Genomic DNA, 21,056 nt, shown 5'->3' on the forward strand with positions numbered 1-21,056 from the left:
TAGTTTAAAGCAAAGGAACCAGACTATGTAATATGTGCAGTGGGCCAAAATTTATCCTTGGTGTATTTTCATTGACTTCACTGGATATACAGGCCAGAGATGATTTTGTCTCCAGGTTTAGATTTACTGTTAGCAACAGCTGGCTCTTGTTTTATCCTCAGTAACATATTCTGCAGCACAAGGCATTGTGCATATTGTGCACTGGCAATGGACTGGTTTCTGCAATGTGCTTTCCTGCTTTTGCATCATCACCATTATTTACTGATTTAGGGTTTTTTTCAGGGTCTATCCCAGAATTAGGCTTTATTAAATCTGCAGCCTCTTGAATTGCCCACACCATGCACCTGCTCCCAGGAATCCCCACACTAAACCAAGCTCTCCGGACAGCCCGCTCCCCAAATCCCAGAAAGAAAAGGTGAGCTTTGCAGCCTGCCTAGAAAATTAACAAATCTATTTGGATGACACTTTTCCCAAATGCAAGAACTGTTACATGTGTCAATAGACCAGCTCAATACGTATAGTGATTAACCCCCGTTCTGCAGCACACAGATATTTACAGCGTACCATAGCTTCTGTGTCTACTACACGATCACCCTTCTCTACAACAGCACGACATGCTGAACTGCGCAAGTCCTGCATTGACTGGTAATCCTCCCTCGAGAGAACAACCTTTAATTTAATACTTCCAGGCCTCTGGACATGCATCAATTGGCAATTTTATCCTGATGCATCTGCAGGAAAATATTGACATGGTCTTAGACTGCTCATTCTGTTCTATTCAGTTCCGCAGATCCCTGTTTCCCCAGCACTCTCGCTGAAGTTTTTGTATCTCCCTGCCTTAGTTCATGAAATGCCCTGGCTTCTGGTTTACTTAGTAACAAGCACTGAGATGTCGCCTTTTAGACCTTCTAATTTTTTCCATAACCTACTATAGCTATTTAATGGGGTCTTTCCTCCAAAGGCTCAAATTGTCCCAGCCTAGTTAGCGTGCACTAGATCTGAGCCACTTCCAAGTCAATACACACAAGTACAAGGAGAACCCAACACTTCAGGACTGCAACTTGGGCAAGGATCCTAACGGGGTCTGGCTGATCCTAAATGAAGCAGGTGAGAGCAGCAGTGAGCACAGCCAAGTTCTCTGTTCTGCTCCTTCCTGCATCAAAGGTATCCGCGCCAACCTCTCCATATCTTCTTGCACTCCCAGGTAGGTATTGCACTGGCCTCAACAAATCCTTATGTATCCTGGGGATTCACCCTAGTTAAAACCTCATGGCCTCATTCAGTGCCTCAAGACAGCCATATTCCACTGCATTTATGGAGCTTCTTCATGTCTGCATCCTTCCGTCCACTCACCTCGGTTGTTTGGCCCAAATCTCATGGAGCTGGACTCATTCAAAGGCTTTTCCAAACCCAGGACCACAGAGTTCCCACCCAGGTATAGGACTCTGCAGCCAAGCCATTAAATGAGCCCAAATGAACCTGTTAGGCCCTGCTTGGCCTGTCCAGGGGTGGCCATGGCTGTCCCTGGGACATTCCTTGGGTTTTAAGAAAAAGGAAACCATGGGAACAAATACAAGTCAAATACACAAGTGTGCTTTAACAGCAGAGTTAACTAGGTATTGAAAACATGCATGGTAGCAACTCCCATCTGCAAACCATAACCAGGTGCTATTGCATTACAAGAGTGCCATCCAGGCCCAGAAAACAGTATTAATTCTGAAATTACAGTAAGGTAACTGTAAATACTTCCTCACTTGTTAGCAGTAGCTATTAATGCACCAGATAGTGGCTGTCGTTCAACAGAACACCGTGTCAATATGCACCATTTGCAGCACTCAAATGATTTCAGCTAGTGGAGTTGATCCCATTGCTTACTTGGAATGTGTTAACATCCCTGAGGGCTCGCCAAGCCTTGCTCTTTGGGTGTTGATCCCACTAATCCTTGTATAAAAGTGACAATCATGGTTTATACAGCAGCTCAGCTGGTTGTCTAGATTTGTTTCTTATGATGCTCCTGAATAAATCCTGGCTTAACAAAGAGAGACTGCTGTATTTATCTGGAAGGTATCTGTATCTTACCCCAACTGAGTTAAAGAATCCACTCCTTTATTTAGCCAACCTGATGGCATGACCCCCTTACACGCCTGCTCTCTATTCCGGGTCATGCTTTGTGCAATGTGGAATGATTGCTCCTAATGGCAAAGCAATCAATCAGTGTGGAACCTACCCAGTTTTTATACCGAAAATTCATTCTGAGGAAAGCACATGATGACAGTCACCTTGTAGAAAGCTAGCAGGTGCCTCTGGGACAGCTATTAAACATTTTGGTAAACTGTTCAGTGATCACTAGAGAACTAGAAAACCCTCTTCTCCAGCCAGAGATATAGATAAGGGCCAAACGTATTGAAATGAAACATTAAACAGACCTGAAATCGAACTGCCTCTTTTAAACCATTTTTGATGTTAAAGAAAAATGGCATATGATTTCTCTTCATCCCCTGACCCTCCTTGTTTGTAATTTACCTGGTTCTCTTCACTCCCCAGCTCTGGCTAAATGCCAACGGGCACAAACAGCCCCTGTTCAAACAGGTCTGAAGATCTCTCATGATGTTCACTCTTTGCTCACGTTAATGTTGAATTTGAATGGAATTCGGATGGGTATAGAATAGATAAATCCACTCTTAACAAGAGCTCTGGAGTCCCTATCTCAAATTGCTAAGGAAAAATGCATTAATCTAGGACAACAGAAAATCCAGGGTAACATTCATTGCCAAGGAAGCCAAAAAGTTTGATGGAAGAGTCTCTCCAACATGAGATCTGGGCTACTTGAGATGAATGTACTGTAACATGAAAATACTGAAGTGACATTGGTACATGCTCAACAAAAAGTAATGCTACTGTATTTCAATTGGCTTAGGTCATAATTTAACTTCTGACTCATTCACTTTAATTGGCATATAACTTCTGCGTAGCAGTACTGCAGGGCTTCCATAAAGCAGTGAGATTTATTGTGCTCTAGACTTTAGCTAAGGATACGCCAGGCTTTCCTGTGTAACCTGTATATATATATATGGGCCATAAAAATTTGCTCTGAGCTGTGACTCCCTATGCAATTGATGTACTAGTCATTACCTCTGTTCATAATTCTGCTATTACATCTCTCTATATTAACGTCGGGATGGTTCATATCCTTGATCAACAGGACAAATAAAAATATCCAGTAATTTCTAGGAATGTATTGTGGACAACTTTTGGTTTCAGAAGGTGGAGGAAGTAATGAGGGGGACAGCCCTTTGAGACGTAATTCTGATGATCAGGGAGAAACTGGTTGAGAACCTGAAGGTGGCAGGCAATTTGGGTGACCAGGTACTTAACAAAATTAATATTAACAACAAGGAAGGAGGAATGCAACCAAAATAGGGAAAGAAGGGGATAAAAGAGCATTTTGATAAGTTAGATGTATTCAAGTCAGCAGGCCCTGATGAAAGTCATCCTAGGGTACTTAAGGAACTAACTCAAGCAACCTTGGAACCATTAGTGATTATCTTTGAGAACTTCTGGAGGACGGGTGAGTTTCAGAGGACTGGAAAAGTGCAAACATAGCACCTATCCTCAAAAAGGACCTGGGAAATTATAGGACAGCCTATAATTACAAATTATTGCAACAAACTATCGAACAATCGTTTTGTAAGCACCTAGAGGATAACAGGATTATAAGCAATTGCCAACATGGATTTTTGTCGAGAACAAATGCCAAACCAACCTAATTTCCTTCTTGGACAGGCTTACTGGCCTAGTGGATGTGAGGAAGCTTGATTTTAATGACATTCTCAAGGACAAACTAGGGAAATGTGGTCTAGATAAAATTATAAGGTAGGTACAAAACTATAAGTCCATTCAAAGAGTATTTATCAATGGTTTGCTATCAAACTGGGAGGGGTACTGCAGAGAGCTGTACTGGGTCCAGTACTAGTCAATATTTTTCATTAATGACTTGGATAATGGAGTGGACACTATTCCTATAAAATTTGCAAAATTTACTTAGGAAATTTACTTAAGAAAAAATCAAATGCACAGCTACAAAATGAATAACTAGCTGAGTGACTACTGTTGAAAAGGACATGAAGGTTACAGTGGATTACAAATTGAATGAGCCAACAATCTGATGCAGTTGCAATAAAGGCTAATATTCTGGGGTGTATGAATGGGAGAGTTGTATGTAAGATGGGAGGTAACTGTCCCACTCTACTCAGCACTGACGACGCCTCAACTGGAGTCCTGTGTTCTGGGTGCCACACTTTGGGAAAGATGTGGACAAATTGGAGAGTCCAGATAAGAGCAAAAAAGAAAAGTGATAAAAGGTTTAGAAAACCTGACCTATGAAGAAAATTGTCTAAAACTGGGCATGTTTAGTCTTGAGAAGACTGAGGGGGGCATTTGTTAAGTCTTCAAGTATGTTAAGGGCGATTATAAAGAAGACGGTGATCAATAGTTCTTCATGTCCACTGAAGATAAGACAAGTCATCAGCGTAATCTGCACCAAGGGAGATTGAAGTGAGAAATTAGGAAAAACTTTCTAATGCTCAGGGTAGTTAAGCTCTGGAACAGGCATCCAAGGTAGGTCGTGGAATTCCCCACCACTGGAGGTTTTAAGAATCGGTTACAAAAACACCTTCCAGGGATGGTCTAGGTTTACAGGGTCCTGCCTCAGCACAGGGGGCAGGACTAGATGACCTCTCAAGGTCCCTTCCAGCCCTAAATTTCCATGATTCTCTGACTGGCACACTCACCTGTCAAGGCTATGTGTTTTCACCTCTTTTACCTGGTTTATTGAGGAGATTAGAGTTGTAATTTCAATGCAGCTTCTAATGAGAGCTTCTTAACCCTTGGGGGGGTGAGTGACCACAACACTAATGACACAAATGAATTCCATGGGGATTATCCGAAGACACTCAGTATGAAGAGCACTGCACATTTTAGTCCTGCAGCTCCTGTTCCAGGGGCATTTCCCATTCAATCCAATGAACACATTAGCCCAAGTCTAACCCTGAAGAGAACTCCTGGGACACCTTGGAATGATTATTTAGACCACACACAATTTCTGAAAAGAAAAAAATGACACCCTATTTCCTTCAGCTGAAGACTGACCGATTTTATTCATGTCACAGTGCACCCTAAATAACTTAGATGTGCACATAAATATTACATAGATTTGAATGGAATGAACTGAGAGTCCCATACAATACTGAGTAGCATTTATACTTGAGTAATATAAATAAGCTTTGGTGTACATATTTTAGGACATACTGTAGATCAACACTGCATTACAAAAAGTCATGGCCCTGTGTATTCTTTGGTATGCCCGTTGCTTTCTGTGCCACTCCACCTATGGCAGACTGGAGTTATTTTATTGAATGGTGTTGGAATGAATAATACACGGTGTACAGTAACCTGGTAGTATTTACTTGGACATAAATTCAATTTTATGCTGCTCCTACATATTCAATGTGCCTTTTAGAAACATAAAACACAGCTGTATTGCAGAACTTGGCCTTTGGGAAGCTAGTGGTTTTGGGGAGTAGGCATGGGCCTTTGGCATCCAGAAAGGCACAGCAGTTTGCCTGGAATTATGGAACAAACATTAGACTGGATGTTTCTGCTAAAACTGCTCAGTAGTTTAACAAAAAAGTGTGGGCTGGATGAATGGACGATAAGGTGGATAGAAAGTTGGCTAGATTGTCGGGCTCAACGGGTAGAGATCAATGGCTCCATGTCTAGTTGGCAGCCGGTATCAAGTGGTGTACCCCAAGCGTCGGTCCTCGGGACGGTTTTGTTCAATATCTTCATTAATGATCTGGAGGATGGTGTGGATTGCACCCTCAGCAAGTTTGAAGATGACACGAAACTGAGAGGAGAGTTAGATACGCTGGAGGGTAGGGATAGGATGCAGAGGGCCCTAGACAAATTAGAGGATTGGGCCAAAAGAAATCTGAGGAGGTTCAGCAAGGACAAGTGCAGAGTCCTCCACTTAGGACGGAAGAATCCCATGCACTGCTACAGACTAGGGACTGAATGGCTAGGCAGCAGTTCTGCAGAAAAGGACCTGGGGTTACAGTGGACGAGAAGCAGGATTCGAGTCAACAGTGTGCCCTTGTTGCCAAGAAGGCCAATGGCATTTTGGGATGTACAAGTAGGGGCATTGCCAGCAGATCAAGGGACATGATCATTCCTCTCTATTTGACATTGGTGAGGTCTCATCTGGAGTACTGTGTCCAGTTTTGGGCCCCACACTACAAGAAGGATGTGGAAAAATTAGAAAATGTCCAGCGGAGAGCAACAAAAATGATTAGGGGACTGGAACACATGACATATCAGGAGAGGCTGAGGGAACTGGGATTGTTTAGTCTGCAGAAGAGAAGAATGGGGGGCGGGATTTGATAGCTGCTTTCAACTACCTGAAAGGGGGTTCCAAAGAGGATGGTTCTAGACTGTTCTCGGGGGTAGCCGATGACAGAACAAGGAGTAATGGTCTCAAGTTGCAGTAGGGGAGGTTTAGGTTGGATATTAGGAAAAACTTTCACTAGGAGGGTGGTGAAGCACTGGAATGCGTTACCTAGGGAGGTGGTGGAATCTCCTTCCTTTGAGGTTTTTAAGGTCAGGCTTGACAAAGCCCTGACTGGGATGATTTAGTTGGGGATTGGACTTGAGGTCCCCTCCAACCCTGATATTTTATGATTCTAATTCAAAAACTGATTTAAATTGGCATCATTACGGTTCAGATTTAACATTCAATTGTGACGAATGGTGGCACAGCTCAGACTTCAGAACGATTGTTTCAGTTTATGTGTGAACGCAAAAAGACAAACACTCCATCTCAACGCTTGAGTCATATCTGAAAGGCTCACTTTAAAAAAAACAAAAAGGAAAAACTTATCTTCTGGAGTACAATTCTGCCGCACAGAATGAATTCTGCCACCATTTGCACAGGTACAGGATCAATGAATACACAGGGCCCAATGAACACTTCATACAACACGAGTGAAAGGTTAGTTTTATTTGTCCAAGTAAATAATTCTAAAGTGGATATGTTTATTTCTAGGCAGCTCTGCCATAAATATTTAGGTCCAAGATGAAGGGTCATTGTTGAGTGAGCGGTTGCATCTGTGCCTGCCTTTTGGCTTTTGTTTGAAGATATCTCCCTTTTCCATCTTCAAAACGTCTCTTCTCATCTTCACTTTCTACCTGTTGATCAGAAAATCAAAAACCTGAATATTATTTCTGTTCTCTTTTGGATGCTTGCGAGTCTGACAGCGAGCTCTTAGCTTACTTCATAACAATTCAGTCAACATTCTAGTCTGCCTTCCAGCCTGAAAGACCCCAAGGACTTTGCAACTATGGAACAGATTCTGACCTCAGCAGCACCAGGGCAAATCTAGGGTAACTCCACTGAAGTCAAATGGAGTTACTCCCATTTACTGCAGCATAACAGAGTAGAAACTATTGACAGGAATCTGATCATCCACCCCAGGGAGAACAAGCATAGGAAATGGCTTGGAGAATTTATGCAGGAATTTAAGATAAAAAAGCTCTTCCATGAATCTTAGGGGTGAGAAATGAGTGCACTGCAAGCCCGAGTGGCCACACGTAGCAGCAGACAGTCTCTGCCCGGCAGACATGCTTATTTCTCTATAGTTCAGAGATGGAGGATATTCAGCAAACTGATCCACAGCCAACAAGTGCTAAAAGGAGATCACCTTCAAGAGACGCTTCCAACTGAATGGCATGCAAACCACAGGAGCCATGGAAGGTGCCCTAGTGTCATTAAGAACAGCCCTCAGCCTCCCGTGCAGGCCACAGACACACCTTTTGTAGGAGGGGAATGTTCTGTTTTGAACGAAGATCTTTTCTTAGTTCAAAAGCTGTGGCCCTTCATTGCTTTTTAAAAGTCGATCACCAAATAAAAGCCCTAGGAGCCCTGCAGCCGCAAGGAGGCCAGCAGCCTGAGATTCCTTAAGTTAAAAGGCAGCAAGAGTGCAAGTTTGTCAAACGTTACAGGGAATTCACTTATTTATGTACAGAGATGTTTGTTAAGTGGGTTAGCCAGGAAGGTAAATCAATTTCTCAGACACGTATGGCAGCTTTTAATTTCTTAGCCAAGTACACACTGCCAAGTCCCTGATGGGATAACATCTTCATGGCCATTCATTTTATAAATTACTGAATTTGTTACACTTTAGGTACAATTTACATGGTTTTATAACCACTCTGCAGAACACTTGGCTGTAGGTAACCCTGCTAATAGGATTTGGATGAACAAATTCATTTCACAATGAAGAAATGCATCAGCAAAGTTATCAGTGATTTTGGGTTACAATCAGAGGCTAGCAGCAAGAGAATATTAAAATCATATTCTCTCTCGTTTAGACAGCACCAGGGTGAATGCTGCACTTTCCAGACAGAGCCCGGCACAACCCCAGACTTCGGGAACTTGCAGTCCAAGGACTCAAGCCTGCAAACCCTTATGCACATGTGTAACTTAGTAGTATCATCAACCCACAATGCCTCCCCAGAGCACCCACCTTTGGGTCCATCAAGTCCTTTAGGACCGGATGGTGAGGTCCAACACATTGACATTTCTGCTTCTGGCTCTAACAGAAACAAGTCAAACCTCTTGGAGCCCAAACAAACAGGTTTGTGTATAGTGAAAATATCCTGCAGGAGCTAGGAGACCAAACCAGAGCAGGGAGTCTTTACTTCCAGATGTTTCAGAGTAAGAGGCTATTGGCAAAAATGACTAGAATGAGCTTTTGAATGTATGGTTATAGCAAACCCTTCCTCTCACAGACATCTCAAACTGCTCTCTACATGCCCCCAGGTCCCAGCCTGGCAGCCTCCCAGCCAGCAAAACAGCAGCTCTGGCGCAGTTCAAACGCTGGGGCGAGTTCTCTTCTGAAATGGGCGATAGAACCACACAGCTAGAGTTGGTTTTTCCAAGTCGCTTTATTACGTTCCCCACCCCCCCTTTCTTCAGTGTTGTCTATGGGATGGGCATTTTCTTCAGGCTGCTATGCCTAGCCTGGCCCAGTAAATGGGAGTTGAGAGTGGGGCAGAAGGAGGTCACTTATTTATAAGCTACTGAGTAAAAAGCCCCTAAAACCTTTGGCTTAAGTTTTCAGCAGAAGGCTCATCTATAACGTGTGTCTGCAATCCCTTGTCACTTGGATAAACTCATGAGCTTCCCCTCAAGGCTACGTCTACACTGCACACCCCTGTCAGTGGTGTAGCTCCATGCTGCAGTGAAAAGCAGGCTAGATACACATGTCCGTGAAAGGCTCTGGCAGGGGGGAGGCTGAGCTTTTCCGCACCTTGGGAGTCGTTCCCCGATGCCATATTCTTTTCCTGTGGTGGGCAAAGGCTCCAGCAGTGCGGAGACAGCAGGACATTACACAGGAGAAAACAGCAGCAAAGATGGGATGCACAGCTTGGGCAACTGGGGAACCACGTAAGTTACATACCGCGTCCGTACTTTACTTGTCTTAAGCTATGCCTCACTGTCTATACTGCTACTTAAACCCGTGCTTGGGGCTTCCCGAGTACATGCTATGCATGCCACCAAAAGAAGCGTGCAGTGCGGGTGTAGCCCAGCAACCAGTGAAATCTTAGACTAGAGACTCACACGGCTTTCCCAAGCAATGTTCATACCAAGATTATCCAAACACCACGTGCAGAGACAAATCTCACATGCCAAGCGTGCCCTGGCTGAAAAATCTGTCAGTGCAAGAGACATGCAGGCCAACCCTTCATGGCTTAATTGCAACCAGCAAAGGGGACGTTCATGGATCACATTTATTTATTATGCATCATCTTGGTCCTGTTTTTCAGCCACAAGAACAGCAGTATGAATGGAGTGTCGCTTTCAAGGATGCTCCTTGCTGAACCATTAGCCTACATTCTTTGTAAACAATGGGAAGCTTTTCCTAGCCATACAGGTAGTAACAGCGCACTAATTGACAAGACAACGGCCCTGTTGAGGAAGAGGAGTAGAGAGAAGCTTGTTTTCTGCGTGGGCTCCACTCTCCATTATTGTTTTCCTGGCTGTAAATGACAAACAAGTAAACAAACACGACTAATTTAGCTGAAGTGCTCTGGGAGGTGAACACCGCTGCACATGCAGAGAGAACCACTCCAACAGTGGCTTGAGAACAATTAGAGTCACCCACAGCAATTCAGAGAAGGAAACCTGATACATTCCTGAGCACTCGTTGGGCTGGCAGTGCAGGAAAGGCTGCAGGGTGCTAGCTGCAGAGCTCAGGCCTGGTGCCTTCACCTCTCCCGAGGTGATTCTCTCAAAGCGCCCTGTGTATACACCATGGATATCCAGCAGATCCAACTGGACTCGGTACCTACAGTTCTTCCCGTCTGGAGCATGTGACCAGCAGTAAATGCAGGGGCTCAGAACAGCCTTCTTAAAACGAAAGTACTGTTAGTGAACCACAGGAGCAAAGCACTAGATGAGACGAAAAGGATTTTAACAAAAGGTTTTTTTATTATTATTATTTACATGCTACAGCTTTATTTCAGTGTCCACTTCACTTTTCTGGTTTGGGCATACAGGCACATGGATCTTACCTAGAGGCTTGCCATTCCTTAGCAGAAACTCTGGGCAGGTCCCACTTCCCAGACACCCCACACTCCAGAATCTGGGTTCACCTTGGCTTTCCTTTGTCCTTAAATCCAGACAGCAGCCCTCTGACGCAGGGTTTGTCTACACAACAGTTGTGTCAGTCTCACTAATGTGGCTCAGGGCTGTGAATCAGCCTCTCTCAGGGAGGTGGTTTTATTGTGCTGCCGACAGCCCTATTCTGTGTTCTCCCAACAGCAGAAGGCAGCTGCACGATGTGGTGCTTCTCGTGTAGACTAGCCCTTACTTTCCAGGGTGGGACCTGTTGCCCCAAACCCGTTTGCTCACAGGGGGTAGAGTCAAAGCAAAAGGCTCCTGCACTGACTCACACCACCCCTAATATTTGCTGAGAGAGGTCTTATCTCACGTCATTGTGTTGCCTTCCTGTTCGGTTCCCAACCCCCCTGGGGGTTTAGTCCAGGACAGCCATACAGTAAATATCCCATTAACCAAGTCAAGAAACCGTATTCTTAGATTACACAGCAGCTCCATCTCTCCCACAGTGGGATCCAAATTAAGTCCTGATTTCAGTCCTTTGCCACCAGCCTCATCTGTCTAGCAGTTGACTGTACATATCCCTCTGTCAACACTGCTAATACAGCCATTGTGCCTCTGATGGCCACTTACAATTACTTCCCAGGTTGGGACGAGGTGAGGGAGGTTGGTAGGGCTTGACAGTGCAGTAGGGGCACTCAGAGGAGTGCCTTCTGTCCCTGCTGCCATCGCCACTCTATCAGGGGATGGGCAGGAGAAACAGAAAGGCCATCTCCCAGCTGGAAGGGGCTCAAGAATCCCACTGGAGAGACCTTGTGTTGCTCTTAATTCACTGTGTGACGATTGATGGGAGCTACACACAAAGGCAACAGAAGCTACTAAAACACTTTCACAAACTCAAGTAACTGTTACCCCAGAACAGTGGGGCTGCCCCAGGGCCAGGGAGCACACAGCCCACATGGACAAATGACCATCCGCACGCTGCTCACCAGGAGGCTTTTGCAGAGCCGGCACAGAGTTTGCGTTAATGCTGAACAAGCAGCAACCTCTCCCCCGAGCTGAAGTTGAGGGGACTAGCCTCCGAGCAATCCTGGAAACATTTCTTCCTACCACTTGAATTATGGAAGGAACGGCCAAGGGCAAAAATATAACCATGAATCATCCGTTCAAGGGGGAATTGGAGGGGGTGGAGGCGACTGACCTGACTGAACAGGAACTCCGATGCATCCGATGAAGCGAGCAGTAGCTCACGAAAGCTTATGCTCAAATAAATTGGTTAGTCTCTAAGGTGCCACAAGTCCTCCTTTTCTTTTTGCAAATACAGACTAACACGGCTGTTACTCTGAAAACTGAACAGGAAAAGAAACTCCATCTTTAAGGGGAAAATAGTGCACTAGTTTCACAGAGATGAAGGGCAGAAGGGACCATGAGATCATCTAGTCTGACCTCCTGCCTTTCACAGGCAGGAACATGTCACCCCAATGTGGAGCCCAGTGACGAAACTAAAGCAGTTTAGTCAGCAGGAGAGTAACTGTTGTGTGCCCCAGGCTGAGAACAGGAGAGACTGAGGCCTCTGGAACAGCAAGGGCTCAAATAGGTGAGATATGCCTCGAGGATCCCAGCCTGTGACCCGGGCCTGTCACTGCAGAGGAAGGTGAAAACCCCCAAGGGTCCCTGCCAATCTGACCTGGGGGGAAATTCCTTCCTGACCCCAAATCTGGCGGTCAGCTGGACACTGAACATGTAAGCAAGACACACCAGCCAGGCCGCTAGAAATAGGATTCTCTGGACTAGCCCAGACAACTGGCCCACCCCAGCTGGCATCCTGTCTCTAGCTGTGGACAATCTCTGATGTTTCAGAGAAAGGTGGAAAAACAGCCACCCAGATTGCAAATGGGTGTTTGGGGGGTGGGGTGGGGAATTCCTTCCTGACCCCTGCAAGTGACATGCTGAAGCTCTGAAGCTTGAGACTCCAAGGCCAGATGGGACCACCACAGACATTCAGCCCGTACCCACGTCCACTGTCCCCAGCCTGCAAACCTCTCCCAGACACAACTTTCAGAAAGATATCTAATCTTGTCATAAAGACTCCAAGAGCTGGAGAGCCCACTGCCTCCCCAGTAAACTGTTCCACTGTTTAATCACCCACACTGCTAAGAAGCTGCATCTTATATCAAAGTTGAATTGAATCTTGTTGCGCCTCTGTCAGCAAGGTTGAAAAGCTTCTCACGATCAGATCTCTTTTCCATGCGTCAGCAGCACCCATGCACCACGATCAAGTACCTCTAAACCTTCTCTTCAGTACGCTGAATACATTTAACTCCTTAAGCCTTCCAGCCCCGGACCACGTTTGTGGTCCTCCACTGAACTCTCTCCAATATCTCCACACCCTTCTTGAAGTGTGGTCACCAGAACTGGACACAGTATACAAGCAGCAGTCTTACCAGGCAAGACCACTTCCCTATCTCTATTCGATGTTCCCCTTTTTATACACCCAAGGGCCCCATTAGCCCTTTTCGCCACAACACTGTACTGAAAGCTCACACTGAGAGGATTATCTGCAACGACACCCAAGTGCTTTTCTGAATCACTGCTTTCTGAGACAGACTTCCATCCTGTATCTATAATTGGCATTCTTTGTTCCCCAATGCACGTACCTGGCATTTGCCTGTATTAAAGTAAAAGGCTAATGGAGTGCCCATCTTTAAAAAAGGGAAGAAGGAGGATCCTGGGAACTACAGGCCAGTCAGCCTCACCTCAGTCCCTGGAAAAATCATGGAGCAGGTCTTCAAGGAATCAATTCTGAAGCACTCAGAGAAGAGGAAAGTGATCAGGAACAATCAGCATGGATTCGCCAAGGGCAAGTCATGCCTGACTAATCTAATTGCCTTCTATGACGAGATAACTGGCTCTGTGGACGAGGAGAAAGCAGTGGACATGTTGTTCCCTGACTTTAGCAAAGCTTTTGACATGGTCTCCCACAGTATTCTTGCCAGCAAGTTAAAGAAGTATGGGTTGGATGAATGGACACTAAGGTGGATAGAAAGCTAGCTAGATTGTCAAGCTCAACGGATAGTGATCAATGGCTCCATGTCCAGTTGGCAACCGGAATCAAGCGGAGTGCCCCAAGGGTCGGTCCTGGGGCCAGTTTTGTTCAATATCTTCATTAATGATCTGGAAGATGGAGTGGATTGCACCCTCAGCAAGTTTGCAGATGACATTAAACTGGGAGGAGAGGTAGATATGCTGGAGGGTAGGGATAGGATACAGAGGGCCCTAGACAAGTTAGAGGATTAGGCCAAAAGAAATCTGATGAGGTTCAACAAGGACAAGTGCAGAGTCCTGCACTTAGGACGGAAGAATCCCATGCACCGCTACAGACTAGGGACCGAATGGCTAGGCAGCAGTTCTGCAGAAAAGGACCTAGGGGTTACAGTGGACAAGAAGCTGGATATAAGTCAACAGTGTGCCCTTGTTGCCAAAAAGGCCAATGGCATTTTGGGATGTATAAGTAGGGCATTGCCAGCAGATCGAGGTACGTGGGGATTGGTCCTGCTTTGAGTAGGGGGTTGGACTAGATGACCTCCTGAGGTCCCTTCCAACCCTGATATTCGATGATTCTATGATCCTATGATCATTCCCCTCTATTCGACATTGGTGAGGCCTCATCTGGAGTACTGTGTCCAGTTTTGGGCCACACACTACAAGAAGGATGTGGAAAAATTGGAAAACATCCAGCGGAGGGCAACAAAAATGATTAGGGGACTGGAACACATGACATATCGGGAGAGGCTGAGGGAACTGGGATTGTTTAGTCTGTGGAAGAGAAGAATGAGGGGGGATTTGATAGCTGCTTTCAACTACCTGAAAGGGGGTTCCAAAGAGGATGGCTCTAGACTGTTCTCAGTGGTAGTAGATGACAGAACGAGGAGTAATGGTCTCAAGTTGCAGTGGGGGAGGTTTAGGTTGAATAGTAGGAAAAACTTTTTCACTAGGAGGGTGGTGAAACACTGGAATGCGTTACCTAGGGAGGTGGTGGAATCTCCTTCCTTAGAAGTTTTTAAGGTCAGGCTTGACAAAGCCCTGGCTGGGATGATTAGGTCGGGATTGGTCCTGCTTTAAGCAGGGGGTTGGACTAGATGACCTCCTGAGGTCCCTTCCAACCCTGATATTTGATGATTTTATGAAAATACATTTTATTGGATTGTTCCATTTAACCAGGTGATTCAAATCACTAACAGTAAGCTGTCCCCCTCCTAGAAACAGTCCTGCTTATTGATACTTCCCTATTGTCAGCTACATTCTGGGATTATCTGTGAGACAATTTTAAATCCAGCTAATGTGTTAATTCCATAGAATTCAAATTTTTTAATCAAAGTATCATGTGGTACTAGGTCAAATGCCTTGGAGAAACCCAAGTATGCCATATCAGCAGTTACTTCATCAGCCAGATCATGTTTTATTTAAGACTATAAGGTGGGAACAGAAAAGCACTCACTCAGATGCACAAAGGAACAACAAAGACTCAGGAGAATATTGTGTGTGGTCCCACCTGTGTGACTCTGGGATTTTAACATCAAACACTAGGCGACTGAGAATCACAGGACCTTAAAGGCTTATAAATTAAAGTTCTAACTAGTAATACTAATGGTGGGCATCTGTTACCAACCCCCGAATTCCCTCAACTAGCACATGGCAAAAATTAAAGGCAATGCAGCACCTGGTGCAATTGCCTGGGGGAATCGATTAAAAATGTATAACCCTGAACTACATGGGAACAATACAGATTAATTATTAAATTATTGCCCAGAGATACACAGATGTATCTGCCAGTCAGCTCCAGGAGCTGCATCTGACATGGCTGCTCTGGGCCTGCCAGGGACGGGAGCTACTCTGCAGCTGAAACATATGGGGCTGAGATCAATGTGGAATGTCAGAGCCCCCAACCAATGACCCTACAGTGACTCAGGACACTGCTGTCTGCTACAGCACAAGGGGACTTGCCATCCTTTTGATGTTAAAAGTATCTTCACCCACATATTTTGCTGATGTTGCATCATCTGCCCACACAGCCCCTAATGACCTAGTATGGAAACTAAATCATGCTCGACGGAACACCTGGAGGTGCTAACTTTTGAGTGAAATGAGACAAAAAGTTAACACCAACTCCAACCACTGTTTTGTTTTTCATCTCTTTGGGCACGTTTCATCTTGCATAGCAGGGCAAGTCCCATATCAGATCTAAGGTGAACTCCAGAGGTTTTAAAAGAGACTCAGTGGAGATTTGGTGCAAGGACCAGAATCACCTCATCAGCTGAAATAGAAATTCTGGCCTTGGGGTTGCCAGTATCTCTAGTTAAACTGTAAGCACTTTAGGGCAAGGACAGGAGGATTGAGATAGAGCAAGAGACATGCTTCCTACACAGACTGACCTGGAGTGGCAAACTCTGCTTCCCTTGCCCGGTAACATGCCATGCTACTGCTATGCCAATAGAGTCAGCCCTGTCCACTCCAGCACTAGATGGATCACATTCACATTCTCTGCAGTACACAAGGGTTTTGATGTCCCTTTCCACTGGACAGAATAATACGGATGTAAAAACCAGCTGTTTTCTAAAAGCAATTACAAAGTAAGCAAGAACATTCCTTTCCAGAGCAGATGCTCACTACTGGGGAGCCAAAAAAACCTGGCTCGCCTTCGGATTCAGCATCCTCCTGTGACTGGAGTTTCCGCAGCGTTTCTGAAGCGTCTGGCACACGGGGCCAGCTATGCTGCACTCCAGCAGGCTGCTGCTCAAGAGCGGCACAAAGAGCTGGTGCACACACCTAGACAGGCACCCTGAAGGCCGAGTTTGGGCTGGCTCTCAATTAGTAACGTGCCATTAAAATACAAGCCCTGCTGGAGTGTCCCTGATGCCCCGGTGGTATCAAGGGGGTAGAAGGACACACGCAGCCAGGGTAAGGCTGAGTCCACACTTCCATTTTTCAGACTTGAGGGGGAAAGGCCTGAGCTGGTAGTAGCCTTGGCCTACAGCTATATCCAATGGGAGCGAAGGGCCTGAAAATTCCAGTGCAGGCTAGACCAAGGTCTTCAAAGGCAGCAGGCTGTTTCGTTCCCCTGGACCGAACAGAGGAAAGATAGCAGCCCTGCGCCCTGGCCAGGGCCGCCTGTTTTGCCTTGCTGCCCTCCAGGGCAACGGGGGCCAGAATCTGCCCTGTGGGAGCAGAAAGCTTGGCCTGCAGCATGGACTACATGCCTGTTAGCACCTGCAGATATTTTACATTATTCAAGTGACGCTCAGAAGCCACCACTCTGCTGCTTTTCTCTTGCTACACTGACAAAGTAATGGGAGACGAAGTGCCATCTTGCAGCCCTCCACACTCCAGCTGGCTCTGGGAGGTCACTCCCCTCCTCCCTATAAAACACTTACTTTTCAGAAGACACATGCATTTTTAGAATGCCAAGTACAGCTGCAGAGAAAACAAGCGAAGGAGTCTCTGGACGAGTCTGAGTGCGTCTGGCTAACAGTGCCATGCAGCAGACAGCACAGCTCATCCACTTTACCACAGACCATCTGAGCTGGCTACCATTTGGCAGTAAATACACCAGGGAAAAGGAAGGGAGCGGCGGGCTGGATCTCAAAGCAATACATGGAAATCTACAATTTCACAGACTTTAAGGCCAGAAGGGACTATTATAATAAGCTAGTCTACCTCCTGCATAACACAGGCCAGAGTTTTACCCAGTGATTACTGCATCAAGCCCAACTATTAATGGACAAGATACAGCATCCTTTAAAGAGCAGCCCATCTTGACTTAGACTCCAGGTGGTCAATTTACCACCTCCCTAGGTAATCTGTTCCAATGGCAGATTTACCCTTGCTTAATCTGTGTCTTATTTCCAGTTTGTCAAAGTAAGGGTGGGTAAAGAACAGAGCTCCACAGAAAGGCCACAAAACTGTCCAGAGTCACAGGACCTAGTGCCAGGAGTGGGCTCAGAACAGGGGTCCAGACCCAGACCCAGACCCTGCCCTATCCACTCAACTAAGCTGCCAGCCCAGACTTCCAGGCAAGCAGGGCTGGAGGTTCTAGTATCTGTTGGTGCTGCCTCCTACAAAGGTCCCTTGAGAGGGCCATTAAATGCTCCCAGCTCTGCCCCAGGCCTGGAAGGCAGCCTGCTTAGTGAGAGCAGCTGAGTTTGGCCCAGAATTCTCATCTCCCATATGGTCTCCAGCCTGGCCCCACTGCGTGTGGGTGTAAGACTAATCTACAGTGGAAAACATTGTTCTCATTTTCCAATAGGAAACTTGCAAACAAAGCGCTTTGGCATTTGCCTTTCCTGTGTGTGATTTGAGAACACACCCTGATAACTTGGCATATGAAATAAGTAATGAAGTTCACAATTAGCAGAGTCAATAGCCTGTCTGTTTTAGAATGAATGGCTGTCTAGGCTGATCAGGGCTTCGAGGGGTGGGCAGAACAATTTCCTGTAAGCCTGACAGTTACAGACCTCTTTAATTAGTGAAGTCATACAGAGAAACCTCACTTGAGTTTATAATGGGAAACATAAGGCGTCTCTGGATGATGAGTGCAATTAAAACTTGTGTCTAGATTATTTTAGATATTTAATTGAGCAGGGCAAGCGAGGTATTGCCGAGCTCTGCAATGACTTGCACCCTGTGCAAACCCACTGTGCCAGGCAACAGCCAGGGCAGAATTCAGCCCTATGGCCACAAACATGTATGGTCACGAGGCATGTGAAATGCACTGATATTAGCGTCCGGGGGACATAAGCACGTTGGTGATGGTTAGCTGCTGGAAGCCACCATTCCCAGCCAGGACCTATGTGAAAAACTCTGGGCAGAAACTGCCCAAGGCCTTTTGTTTAGCATGTGGTAAAATACCCACTCATGTGCACCGCTGAGGTACAGCAGAGTGGCACTGGACAGTAGATGCCACATCGCTGCCTGTTAAGCCACCAGAATTGACATGGCTTTGCACCAGCTAACACACTGCACTTCCTATAGGAACAAGGCTTAATGAAGCAACATCTCATGGAAGATGCTGGAACTCACTGCAAATGACATTACTGCACAAATATCCCAGTGCGCATCATCCCCATCCCATTCCCATCACTTTCTAAAGGTTGAATTAAATTGCTCATATTGGGGACTTTCAAAGCAGAGGAAGAGGCTGATCTCACCATCAGCCAGTTCTTAAAATAAAGATGCTCTTATGAGTGGTAACTAATCTCATAGGCCTTATCAGCAACTCTCTTTAAACAAAGCAGACCCATGTGAGAGGCCGATGGAGAGAATATGCTGCTGAAATATGAACTCCCACAATAATGAAGTTGCTATTTATATTTCACAAAACAGGCTCCTAATCTGAACATTAAAACCCAACAGACTTCCTGCTCCTCTTCTGGGGCTTTGCTAAATGAGTTCTGCTCTGAGCTCTGCCGTTACTGGATAAATGTGCCAGTAGCTCCATGCAATGCTCATTTACAGCACACTGCTCTTAATCACACCCAGCGAGCCTGCAGAAAGGGAGTACATCTCCTCCAAAACCCTTTCATTTTTAAAGCAACGTGCTTTGCATGTTTCCTTAAAAGGTCTTTGTGCTCCAAGGTGGTCCCGCTATCAACAATCCCAGTGGCTACGCACAGTCCAGCTAAACATCTCCTCTGGGACTTGGAGGAGGGATGTTGCACATTAAACAACTCAAACACTAGCCAAATACTCCCAGGTGGTTAGTCTTGAGTCTGTGTGATTAATATTTCTTTCCATGGGTAGAAAGAAACCAAATGTGGGCACAGAGTGAAATCCCCCCAAAGCACTGCTTAAATCCCATGTGAGCCCTCCAAACAGGGTTTAAGGAGAGCATGGGTCATGTGCAGGCCCTCTGCTGAGGAGGTAATTCCAGCTACTCACCAAGGATAGGGAATGTCTGCTTAGGGGTCTGGGCCGGGATTGGGAGTCAGGGATCCCTAAAATTGTAACTCAGGAAGTGGGGCATGTAATACAGACCAGCTGCACAGAGTTTGTCTTCTGATCAAATCAGATAATGGTTGTGAAGTACTATATAAATGCCAACTATCAGCTTGATAATGACTCCATTTGCTATAGACCTGAGCGGACTCGGGGGAGAGAAACAAGGATGGGAGGAGGATAGAAAGCTCAATGTTCCTAAGTCAGCTACATTTTAAAATGCCTGTTTCAGAAGTTTGAGGGCAGCCCTCTGCTGCCTCATGACACACATCAACAGGATGCAAAGAAAGTAACTTGACAGACAAAGGCAAATTCATCCAAATGAAGATAGTTGGTGCCTAAAATCTCCACAGTTGGTATAAAAGTATTTTCCCTGTGGGAAAACACTGAAAATGTCTGTGTGAGAAGGACAGCAACATCGGACACACATGTGATGGGCACACTGTGAAAACACAAACAACCTGAAATGGCTCCTTTACAATGTAACAGGACAGGCTCACTAGAGCTGGCTGTGCCTCAACAATCTAACAGAAGCTTCAGGTGCCCCAGTTGGTAGATTTTAGATGAATGCAACTCCTACACAAATCATATTCTTGATGTATTTTGAACAATGTCTGTTCACGTCATTAGCAGAAAAGGACTGCAGTCAATGATTCTATAAGGGTACTAGTAATTGTCTGGAAGAACAAGCAGCCAAAACTCCAGCTTAGGGCAGAAACTCCCTTTCACTCACCTCTGGTGTGCTTCTGTATCATAGGACACCATGAGATCATTCCGATTCTCCTCTCACCTTGGGGCAACTCCCTGACTTCACTGGAGTTACTCCCTCCTGACATACACCACTAGGGACATGTTCCAATCAAGCCGCTTATAGCTCACCGTAATGCTGGATTTGGACAGTTTCACACAGCCCCTGAACAGGATTTTAATATACAAGCACAGTGACAGAAATCTTTTATTTTTAAATCTCAATTGGAGAAACGCCTCTCAGTTCTGCCTAGAAAGAATTGGCTGATACAGTGCCTCACAAACCCACTTCCTTTAATGTCCAGCAGGATTTCACCTTTGCACAACTGTTAATAAGCATAATTTTAGGAGACCCATTGTGGCTGACAGTGTCAATATATATTAAGGTCACCATCGCATATGGTTGCGCATTAAAGGCTTTGCTAGGTAAAGCAGTAAAGACTATCCGTATGAGTTGATGGTTTTGAGGGGTGATCCTGCTTCATATACCCCTGTCTACTCAAGTGTCTGCAATCCAGAGCTCAGGCAGGCAGGATGAGTATGGTGCTGTTTCCCCCAATATCATTACAGCCAGCTATGCTTTTCCAGCTGGGGGGAAAACAGCACTTCTTTTAAAAGCATTCAATATGCAAAAAGAACTTGA

The 21,056-nt window shown here is 45.6% G+C and overlaps 1 protein-coding gene across 2 annotated transcripts in view; it reads right to left on the reverse strand.

The window, feature by feature from the left end:
• Positions 1-7,035: 7,035 nt before the first annotated feature.
• Positions 7,036-21,056, reverse strand: part of ACOT7 (acyl-CoA thioesterase 7) — a 107,709-nt gene continuing 93,688 nt past the window's right edge. For both annotated transcript variants that reach the window (XM_084651615.1, XM_084651614.1), the window contains one exon: positions 7,036-7,242. In XM_084651615.1, the coding sequence (XP_084507741.1) occupies positions 7,138-7,242 (105 nt within the window). In that variant the 3' untranslated portion in view covers positions 7,036-7,137. The remainder of the gene's footprint in view (positions 7,243-21,056) is intronic.

The sequence above is a fragment of the Lepidochelys olivacea genome, assembly GCF_965140295.1.
Source record: "Lepidochelys olivacea isolate rLepOli2 genome assembly, chromosome: 18".
Taxonomy (NCBI): Eukaryota; Metazoa; Chordata; order Testudines; family Cheloniidae; genus Lepidochelys; species Lepidochelys olivacea.